Source organism: Nothoprocta perdicaria, unplaced genomic scaffold (assembly GCF_003342845.1).
Source record: "Nothoprocta perdicaria isolate Ctin4 unplaced genomic scaffold, notPer1 scaffold_252, whole genome shotgun sequence".
NCBI classification, from domain to species: Eukaryota; Metazoa; Chordata; class Aves; order Tinamiformes; family Tinamidae; genus Nothoprocta; species Nothoprocta perdicaria.
This window is the reverse complement of record NW_020455480.1, coordinates 39,976-49,035: the sequence shown is the minus strand read 5'-3', so window position 1 is coordinate 49,035 and position 9,060 is coordinate 39,976. Positions and strand designations below refer to the sequence as shown.

The 9,060-nt window shown below is 53.4% G+C and overlaps 2 protein-coding genes across 2 annotated transcripts in view; one reads left to right on the top strand and one right to left on the bottom strand.

Annotated features, from left to right (window-relative positions):
* On the top strand, nucleotides 1–4,635 carry CD3E (CD3e molecule). The gene is made up of 8 exons (XM_026040319.1): nucleotides 1–101; nucleotides 220–329; nucleotides 1,549–1,569; nucleotides 1,870–1,890; nucleotides 2,456–2,671; nucleotides 3,332–3,484; nucleotides 4,091–4,137; nucleotides 4,477–4,635. Exons 2-8 carry the CDS (start codon nucleotides 245–247, stop codon nucleotides 4,531–4,533), a joined length of 600 nt encoding a protein of 199 aa, XP_025896104.1. The 5' UTR covers nucleotides 1–101; nucleotides 220–244; the 3' UTR covers nucleotides 4,534–4,635.
* Nucleotides 4,636–7,798: 3,163 nt separating this feature from the next.
* CD3D (CD3d molecule) overlaps nucleotides 7,799–9,060 on the bottom strand; it is a 1,591-nt gene continuing 329 nt past the window's right edge. The window contains exons 2-5 of the mRNA XM_026040273.1: nucleotides 8,817–9,044; nucleotides 8,613–8,744; nucleotides 8,263–8,306; nucleotides 7,799–8,001 (exon numbers count right to left, since the gene is read on the bottom strand). Coding sequence (XP_025896058.1) covers nucleotides 7,939–8,001; nucleotides 8,263–8,306; nucleotides 8,613–8,744; nucleotides 8,817–9,044 — 467 coding nt within the window. The 3' untranslated portion in view covers nucleotides 7,799–7,938. The remainder of the gene's footprint in view (nucleotides 8,002–8,262; nucleotides 8,307–8,612; nucleotides 8,745–8,816; nucleotides 9,045–9,060) is intronic.

Sequence of the window (9,060 nt, the reverse complement as noted above, 5' to 3'; positions counted from 1 at the left end):
CAGTGAAGATAATTTGAGCCTCCGCACTTCCTGGCAGACACTTTCTTTTCTCATACGTGTTCTGTGTCTTTCTTGACTGCCTGCGGGTTTCACTGGAAACAGTGAGTCTCCTCGGCCATGCTTCGTTCTTCACTGTACACAATTCTGGGAAAAAAGTCTTGGGCCTCTTTCTTGTAAGCCAGAACTTGGAAAGCCACCGTACTCTTTCTTCTTTCACAGCCAGATGATGCCAATTTGATTCGGGATGGCAGAGAAGAGCCAGAGAAGGAGGAACACAAGGATGAGGTTTGAGCTTTTCTTGCTTCTTCTGGGACTCCTGCTGTGTGCGGGTGAGTACCGCGGCCAGAAGCCCGTGGTGATCCGAAGGGCATCTGCCTGGGTCAGCAGAGCAGAAAGCAGGGGGGTGTGCAGCTAGTTGTGCAGAGCCCCTGCATCTTCTGTCATGCACAGCGCCACATGTGCGTGTGGGGAGCCACAGCTGTCTAGACTGACTATTCCCTTCAAAGCAGAGGTGCGGAGACCAGGAAGGGGGAATCCAACCCTCCTAGGCTAGAGGAAAGAATCTAAGGTCCCCTAATACCAGCTAGCTCACTAAAACACCTGGTCTTCAGAATTAATGCAGCGCCGGGGGTGAAATGCGAGTGCTGGAGCTTGAAGGCAGTAATTTTTGCAGCAGTGTGTTCTATAAGAATCTGAGACTTAATATTCATTCGATTTCCAGTATTTATTTATGGAGTTTTCTTAAACTGTTTTGTGGTCTTGGGTAGATTACTTCCGTTTTGTGTTGCGATTCACCTTGATAAAATGGGAGAGGCAGCATTCTTCCGTGTTGCCCAGGTGAGCTGACCAGTATTTGGAAAGCTTTTTTAAGGTGAAGTGCAGTGCATCTGCGAAGGCTATAAAGATGTTGCTAACTACGAGGGGTAGGTCTGAAAGATGGCTAAAAGATACTTAAATAAGACACCTCTACCAAATGTGTGGCAAATACCAACTGCTTTTCTCTGAGAAGACAGGAAACATTTGACTTGGCAATGACGTGTTCTTTTTAATATTAAAATTCATCTTATATAAAGAATAAAGCATCAGATCGCCTTCTATCCAGCCAAGTCCTATACCTGTGGAATTTCAAATCCATAATTCTGTTACACATCGCTCTGTAAAACAAGTTGTTCCCTGGGATGAGACAACGGCACCGAGCGGATGAACACAGCCCGTTTTCTGTTTAATGTGGTACTTTCTAACAACAAATAAGAAATCTTTAAAGTAAATCATGGGCCTGATTCAGACCTCCCCCCACACCGCTTTCATAATGCTCCAGCTGGAGCCTTTATGGAAAGCCAGCTTTAACCTGTTTTAAACGTGGCTTCCAAAATGAAAGATTTCATTTCAGAATCACACCTTATATTAGCCCACTCCCTGCTTGTAATGCACTCGACACAAACGCATGTAACACCAGCAGTTGAATTCAGGAAAGATAACCTTGAATTAGGAAAGATAGAAGATATCAGTAATTAAAGCTGTTAACACTTGTTATTCTTTCTTTTATAGTTGGCACAGCTGCACAGGAGGGTAAGTCTATTTTACCAGAGTTCTTAACTACTGAGTATGATAAAAAGACCACAGACGCCTCAAAAGTGAGGACTAAAATTCAAACAGAAATATTTGAATACTGCAAATATTGCAGATTAGGAAAAGCTCCCTGTTCATCAGTGCTGTACTCACTGACTTGAAAAACTGGCCCTCATGAATTGTCCTTAATTATTGCTAGCAATCTCCAAGTGTGGTTAGATATTTGCAGAGATCACCAATCAATAGAAAAAACAGCAGAATTAACAGGTTTGTTAATACTTGTTGTTCTTTCCTTTGCAGAGGGTGCTGAAGCACAGGAAGGTAAGTGTGCTTTACCAGCATTCTTACCTATTTAGTGTAATATAAACACTGCAGATGCGTCACGAGAGAGGGCAAAGAAGTAAGTAGAAGTATTTGAATTCAAGCTGTATTTTAAGAGGGAAAGAATCCTTGTTCATTAGTTGCTACTGTTACCCTGATTTAAAAAAAAATAGGTGCAGTGAGCTGCCCCGAATTATTGTTAGTGATCTCCAAGGAGGGTATGGATGGCATTTGCAGGAGCCCGCAAGCATACCTTTCGTGGCATGCGGCCAAACTGTCTGACATAAAATTAGACATTCTGTGATGGTGCTTAGAGACTGCTTAGTGTTGCAAAAAGATCAGAGTAAATAAACAACAACAACAACAAAAATCTATGCAAAAGACACATGCACAGGGGGGTTACGTTTTTACCAAAAATTCAAAGATTGGGCAAAACAAACCACTTCAGGAACTTTCAAGAAGCTGGTTGGCAAGGAGGCCTCAGATGGCTCTTCTCCAGCTGGATTCCTGGGACTGAGGGGGGCCTGTTTAAAAGCCCATTGTAATGTTGGTTCCTTACCTGTAGACCCACCTCCCAGTGAAGAATTCCTGGTAGAGATTTCTGGAACTACAGTGACTATCACATGTCCTGCGACTGACGGCAACATAGTCTGGCAACCAGCTATAACAAAACCGTCTGACAATGACAGAAAATACATCATAGAGGATTATGACAGCTCCCCTCGCAATTTGACTTGCTCATCAGGTGACAAGAAGTATAACATGTACCTGAATGCCAGAGGTGAGTGACAGCACACCCTGCCTGTGAGAAACTCTGCATGGGCCAGAGATGGACAGGCAATGTCCGTCACAAGGGCTAGAGGCGCTTCTTGTCTCCCCGAGTACAAGCCTCACATCCAGAGCACGCAGCCTCGTTTCTGCGATTCAGCATGCAACCGGGGAGAGTTAGAGAACTCTTTCTTCCCACCTGGTGCTGATTTAAACCTCTGATTCACCGGGAATTTGAGCAACTGCTCTGCACTCACGTCTTGGAAGCCAGCAGAGGTAGATTGGGATCACAGTTAGGTTGGCATGAGAAGAGCACTGATACTCTAGAAGACATTTGGCATCGTCCTGCTAAGGCTAGGCAGAAGAGAAGAGAGTAGTGAGTTTATTGTACGCATCAGACCCTGGAATTGCTGGCAGATGGAAGCAAATGTTGTGAGAGAATATCCTGTCCGTTCTCTCTTCATTCCTGTTTGCTTCTTTCTGCTTTCCACCAGAGCTGCATCCTTTCTGCTAATGCTAAGCGAAAGAGTGAGGCCTGAGCATTGTGAGCAGAAAGCTCACAATGATGGTGAGGTCTCGGACCTGTAGCCCCTCTTTTGAGGGGCTTGTGAGCCCCCTTTTCCCTGTGCATCAGCGTGTCGGTCTCTGAGCACCTTCACCTCTCCATCTGCAGTGTGCACAAACTGCGAGGAGCTGGATGCGTTAGCTGTGAGTGGGATCGTCATCGCAGACCTTCTCATCACCCTCGGGGTGCTGATCCTGGTCTATTACTTCAGCAAGGACAGAAAGGGGAAAACGAGCAGTGGCGCAGGCAGCCGACCACGAGGTAAGAGCCACGTCAGCTGCGCCAGCCATCTCTGACCTCCTGGGATGCTGAGAACTTGCCCCGCCAGTGACGGAGCGGCCTGCGTCTCCTCTGGGCCTGCTCGGCCGTGCCAGGCTCCTCCGCTCCCGCTGGCCACGTCTGTCGCTGTGAGCCGTCTCCTGTGCGAGAGGGCTGCGCCTGCCATTTTGTGTCGCAGCTTTGCGCCCACAGGAAACCATTTCGCACGCTGCTGTGAAGTGGTGGGGAGTCTGCGCTGAAGCAAGAGCAGCTCGCTCAGCTTCTCGCGGCGGCTGCAGCTTGTGGCAGCTGTTCAGCCTACGTGCGTAGCTGACAAGCCCAGCCTGGCCTCGGCCCACTGGGCTGCCGTCGCAGGCACTCGAGGAGCAAGATTCAGGCTGGCACGCAGAAGATGGCGTTAGAAATCATAATCTCCTTTAAACTATAATTTCGGCTTTATAGCTTCTCAAGTCATAGTTGGTGGCACAACGGGTTCCACAGAGGGATGGCACAAATGATAAATGACCCTGGCGTCACCTGCATGAAAGTCTCTTGCACTGCGGGATAAGACTCATTACCAAGTATGACCGCTGTCTTCCTCTGTTGCAGGTCAGAAGATGCAGCATCCTCCTCCTGTTCCCAACCCAGACTATGAGGTATGGAGAACCTGCAGGTTTTCCATGTTTTGCTGGCTGGGGAGGGATAGCCGGAGCGGAGAATGAGTAGCATTTGTCCTTTGTGCGTCTTTGGCAAGGCGCTTGGTAACGGTCCCGCAGTTCCGGGGCAGGAGGGGCTGGGAGAGGAGCCCCCTCTCTGAGCAGCGACGCCAGAAGGCAGGAGCAGAAGTGCAGCGTCCAGCGCACTCTGCGCAGCAGCAGGGCAGCACTGCTGCTCTCTGTTGTGCTTTGCTCTGGGGCCTGTGTGGATCAAGGCCTAGGAACGTTTGAGTGAGTGAACCCAGGGTTCCTGAGCTAATCTGAATGCTGTTCCCACAGCCCATCCGGAAGGGCCAGCGGGAAGTGTATGCAGGCCTGGAGCCCAGGGGCTTCTGAAATTCCCACGGATGCCAAGGTGGAAAGGAGTGGCAGAGGGGCCAAGGGCTTCTGGTCCACTTGATACCGGATTTCTGCTGCCCGTTTCAGCATTTCTGCTTTCCTCCCGTGGCACTGGCGTTTGGGCAGGAGCTAGATGGCTGCACAGGACAGGCACCCTGCTGCCTTCAGCTGTCCCACCTCCACACGTTCCTTCAGTCCGACAGGAGGGAAAAGGAAGAGATGAACACATTGGCTGGAGCAGTTTTCCTTCTCATTAAAGGATTGAAGCTTTACTTGCTGTTCGTGGCCTCCTTTCCCCTCACACTTCTTTCTCGCTGCTGCAGAATTTTCTCCTGTTTTGTTTCTGCCGGGCGTGCCTCCACATGCCCCTCACGCCTCGCTAAGTAGCTGACAGTGCAGTGGGAGGGATCACGGAGCAGCTGCCCATGGTGCCTTATGGTTCAGAGTCTGAGAGGTTCACACGCCGACTTGGCATCCTCTGGAGCCGTCTGAAAGCTTCCTATTAGAAAGCTTAAATGTTTGGTGGAGCATTAGATCTTTGATACTATTAAATTACAGAGTTCTTAGATATCTCAGCTGAAACTGGGCCCTACATAGCAATGCGTACCAGCTTTGCAGTCTCCGTGGGACCGCACAAGGGGGATTTTCATGTTACGCAGGCTGGAACTGAGTCCCTTTGGCTCAGCCTCAGGACCACCACTCTGCCCTAAAAACAGCCCGTTTAGTGGAATGAAAAAGAAGGCATTGGGGCCACACAGAGCATGCCAAGAGCTACAAGATGCAAGACAGCATCGAGCTGTCTTGCTAGATTATCCCTCTCATCCCAGAGACTTCTCCATTCCTACTGCTAGCCTATAGCGCAGTGCAGGATAAAACTGCTTGTGGAGCATGCCGTATCTTGGGGGCTGTACAAGACTGTTTGCTAGAGGAGTTTAGTTTTCCTGAGTAGAAAATTATTTATTTCTTCATTTATAGTTGTCTTCTATCTGTTCTTTATTGCCGCCCTTTCTCTCTCCTCTTTCACCTCTGCTGGATTCTCTCTGTTATTAAGATGGCAGGCATCTTTGCCACTGGTAAAGACCTGTTTTAGCTTTTATCATATACATTAAGAGATGAATAAAACGGTGGACAGCTCTTCAAGGTACGCATTGGAAAGGGTTTCCTGATTGATTTTTTTCTTTCAAGGGGAGGCAGTTTCTGCTAAAAAGGGGGTTCCCAGCTCAGGGGCCATCTCCGAGACCGAGAGCTGCCGGGGGGCCACCCTGCTGACTCAGCCTGCAGTAGCACACGCAGGGCTCAGGAGCGGACTGTGCCGGGATGGGGCAGGCAACCAGGCACCCCCCCAAACCTGCGCCGCCCAGCGCAGCCTAGGAAAGCGCGTTTGCGAGCAGGACAGGGCTGGGCAGCCCGAACTGCAGCAGTGGGGTAGGTGCACGGGCTGAGCGAGCAAGACTCCCCTGAGACAGCTGGGAAGAGGGGAAATGGCAGCAGCAAGGGGGGTGCGGGAGGGTAGTTTCACCCTGAAGTCTCAGCACCGCGGGGCCAAACGCACAGCAAGGTTCATGCCTCAGATTGCTGTGCTTACCTCTCAGGATGTGGTTTTAGAGGCAGCACAGCTGGCTTCACCATGCAAAGCGCTCTGCAGCAAGGCGGGAGATTGTAAGATACGAAGAGCAGCGTTTGAGGCAGGTTCTCAGCTTCTGCACATCCTCAGTGCTCCTCCAAGGTCACTGCTCTGAAGAAGTTCACTGAGCCCATGCCTACAGCCCATTGCCCCAAATGGGATATGAGGAGCTTGGACTGCGCTGGCTCTTCAAGGGAGAGATTTCGCCCCATTTGACCCCGTGCTTCTGACACCATTTCTGGGATTGCATTTTTGCTGTTTGCCACAAATTGTGTCATCCCACGCTCTCCTTATCGCGGTGGGATCAATGCAATGCCGTGACAACATCTTGCAGCCTCTGTGTTGAGCTGTACTACAGACATAGTTCTTTGTCCCCCGCAGCGTGAGGCGTTGAGCCAAACTTCTCCAAAATAGACTAGCTATAAACATCCCCTTGCTCTCTGCCCTGAGCGCTGCATACTCACTCTGTCTTGGCTTTCCCCTACTGAAATGAGTCTGAGTGTGGTTGGCCGCATTGCTGATTATTTTCAGATCTGCTGGTGAGAAGGGCAAGGCAGTCCTCTGAAGCTCTGCTGAGAGGCCCGTGCAGACGGAAGGAGCACATTAGTGTATTTCAGCTGCGATGAGCGTAGCAGGCTCCCCTATCATTGGAGCAGGTTACATGGGTGGAAGAGCCACTGCAGCATTATTCTGCCCCACCAAGAGCAAACTGTTGTTGCCTAAAGAGCTGACACCACAGGAAAACAACTTGCTTTGCTGGCTGCACGTAGGACTGATCACACAGTGATTCCCCTAAGGGCCCACACACGTTCTCTGTGTGAGACCATGCCGTCACACATTTGTGACCACTTTTCCCGAGTACCTGCTTACATTTCATGACTAAGTCCCAGGTCAGCGCACAGCCTGCTGCTCTCTGAAGCCCATTGCGCAGACATAGAGTAGGGCGAGGACTCTCCAGAGACCTCATCAGAAGTGAGGGCAGCATGGGCTGACCGTGGCCGTCGCTGCCTGCCCAGCTCTGCTGCCGAGGGTTTGCACCATCCCTGCCACACATTTTGCTCCTTCTGCGTTTCCATTTCCGCTTTGGGCTCGGCCCACACAGGCTGATCTGGGGAGCCGGCACGGCTGCTTCTTTGCTCAAGTTTCCCTCCCAAAAGCACTGGGCCAGTGTCCCCACTCTGTGCAGGCTCACACAGCCCCTGCCCTCCTGTGCCCACTCCCCATTCCGAAAGGGGAGCTTAGTGAGACAAAGACACTCCCAGTGGCAGGAGTAGCAGCCCTCTGCCATCCCCAGGTCTCCCATCCTGTGCCCACCAGCTTCATCAACAACCCAGACGTTATTTGGATCCAGGGACGGCGAGTTCTGTGGCCACGGGCACCTGTGTGCGCCGGCAGAGCAGTGTCCTCCCAGGCCAGGCCAGGCCAGGCAGGAGCCGTATGGCTCTGCAGGGCGCCGGGCACAGCACATCGGCACGTGCCTCCCCTCACAGCAGCGCACAGCTCCCCTGGTCTCAACACAACTGATGCAGGCTGAAGGCTATGAATAGAGAAGCTCATCTTTAATGACAAAGAAATACAAAATGCAGCACGTCACAGAAAGAGCAGAGAGCTCCAAGCAGCCCAGCCTGCGAGGCTGCCAGGATGCTGGAGGGCTAGGTGGGTAAAAACTCACACTGTCTTCAGCCAGCCGTGAGTTCCCTGAGGCAATGCCGGGATCCTATCCCGGCTGTTTGTGCTCTCGGTGTGGAGGGGTCCTGAGTCCCACACATTTTCAGACGTCACTTGCGGGCCTTGACAGGTGCTAGCCGGCTGTACTGCCCATCGTTCCGCTCACCGAGAGGCTACGAGGAGGAAGGGGAGAGGTGAGCCACAAGAGGGGCTGCCTTTGGGGCAGCTTTTGGCTCTGACACACGGTGCTTAAGCCCAGGGAGTAAGAGGGGAGCCGAGCGTGTCCCAGATCACTGACACCACGATGCCACTGCCTGCGGCTCAGTCTTGGGGCATTATAGGCGCCCCAGCAGCAGGGTCATCGCGACTGTGCAGCCACACAGGCCCACATCACGCAGAGGGGCCAGAGCCCCCGTGCACACCCCTGTGCTCACCTGGTAAAGCTGATCGTTGGCAATGAGGTTCTGCCTGTCAGAAGCTAAACGAAGAGAGAGCACAGTCAAGGATCTGGGGAGCCGTACGGGGAGCGTTTGCGGGTCACACGGTGCAGTCGGCTGCTTTCAGCCCCGCGCTTTCACCTCCTGCGGGAGGAAGGCTGCAAAGCCCCGCGCAGAGCACCCCGTGACCCGTGGGTAAGCAGAGGACGCGGGTGCAGCCCTCAAGGAGCACCTTGCACGAGCTGCCATGCGTCACCCCAGCCTGTCCCGCGGGGGAAGCCGCGTGGCTCCGCCGCGCTCGCGGCGGGGCGTCCCCAGGGAGCACCGGGGGCCCCGCGTCCCCTCACCTCGCGACAGGCGCCCCTTGTCGTGGCCGCTGATGCAGTAGACGGCGATGGCGAGGAACACAGTGGCGACCACGTCGGCGACCACGATGCCGGAGATGGTGGCGGCGTCCAGCTCGATGCAGTTCTGGCACACTGCGGGCGGCGGCGTGGCAGCGGCGGCCCCGCGCCCCGGCCCCGCGCCCCGGCGCCGCCGCCGCTACTCACGCCGGTAGTGCACGTGCAGCGCCACGTCCCGCGGGGCGCGCAGGGCGCCGCCGCTCACGCGGCACGTGTAGAGCCCGCGCGGGTCGTCGTGCGCGGCGCCCAGCTCGAGGCGCGGCCCGCTGCCCACCGGCTCGCCGCGCCGCCACCACGACACGGCCGCGTCCTTGCCCGCGTCGCACTGCAGCGCCACGCGCCCGCTCGCCTCCTTCACCAGCACGGCCTCCTGCCCTGCGGGGAGCGCCGC

Coding starts and splice junctions, on each gene's coding strand:
- CD3E (XM_026040319.1), top strand. CDS start 245: ATGGCAGAGAAGAGCCAGAGAAGGAGGAACACAAGGATGAGGTTTGAG. Junction 1,891..2,455: donor GGGTGCTGAAGCACAGGAAG/GTAAGTGTGCTT, acceptor CCTTACCTGTAG/ACCCACCTCCCAGTGAAGAA. Junction 4,138..4,476: donor TTCCCAACCCAGACTATGAG/GTATGGAGAACC, acceptor CTGTTCCCACAG/CCCATCCGGAAGGGCCAGCG.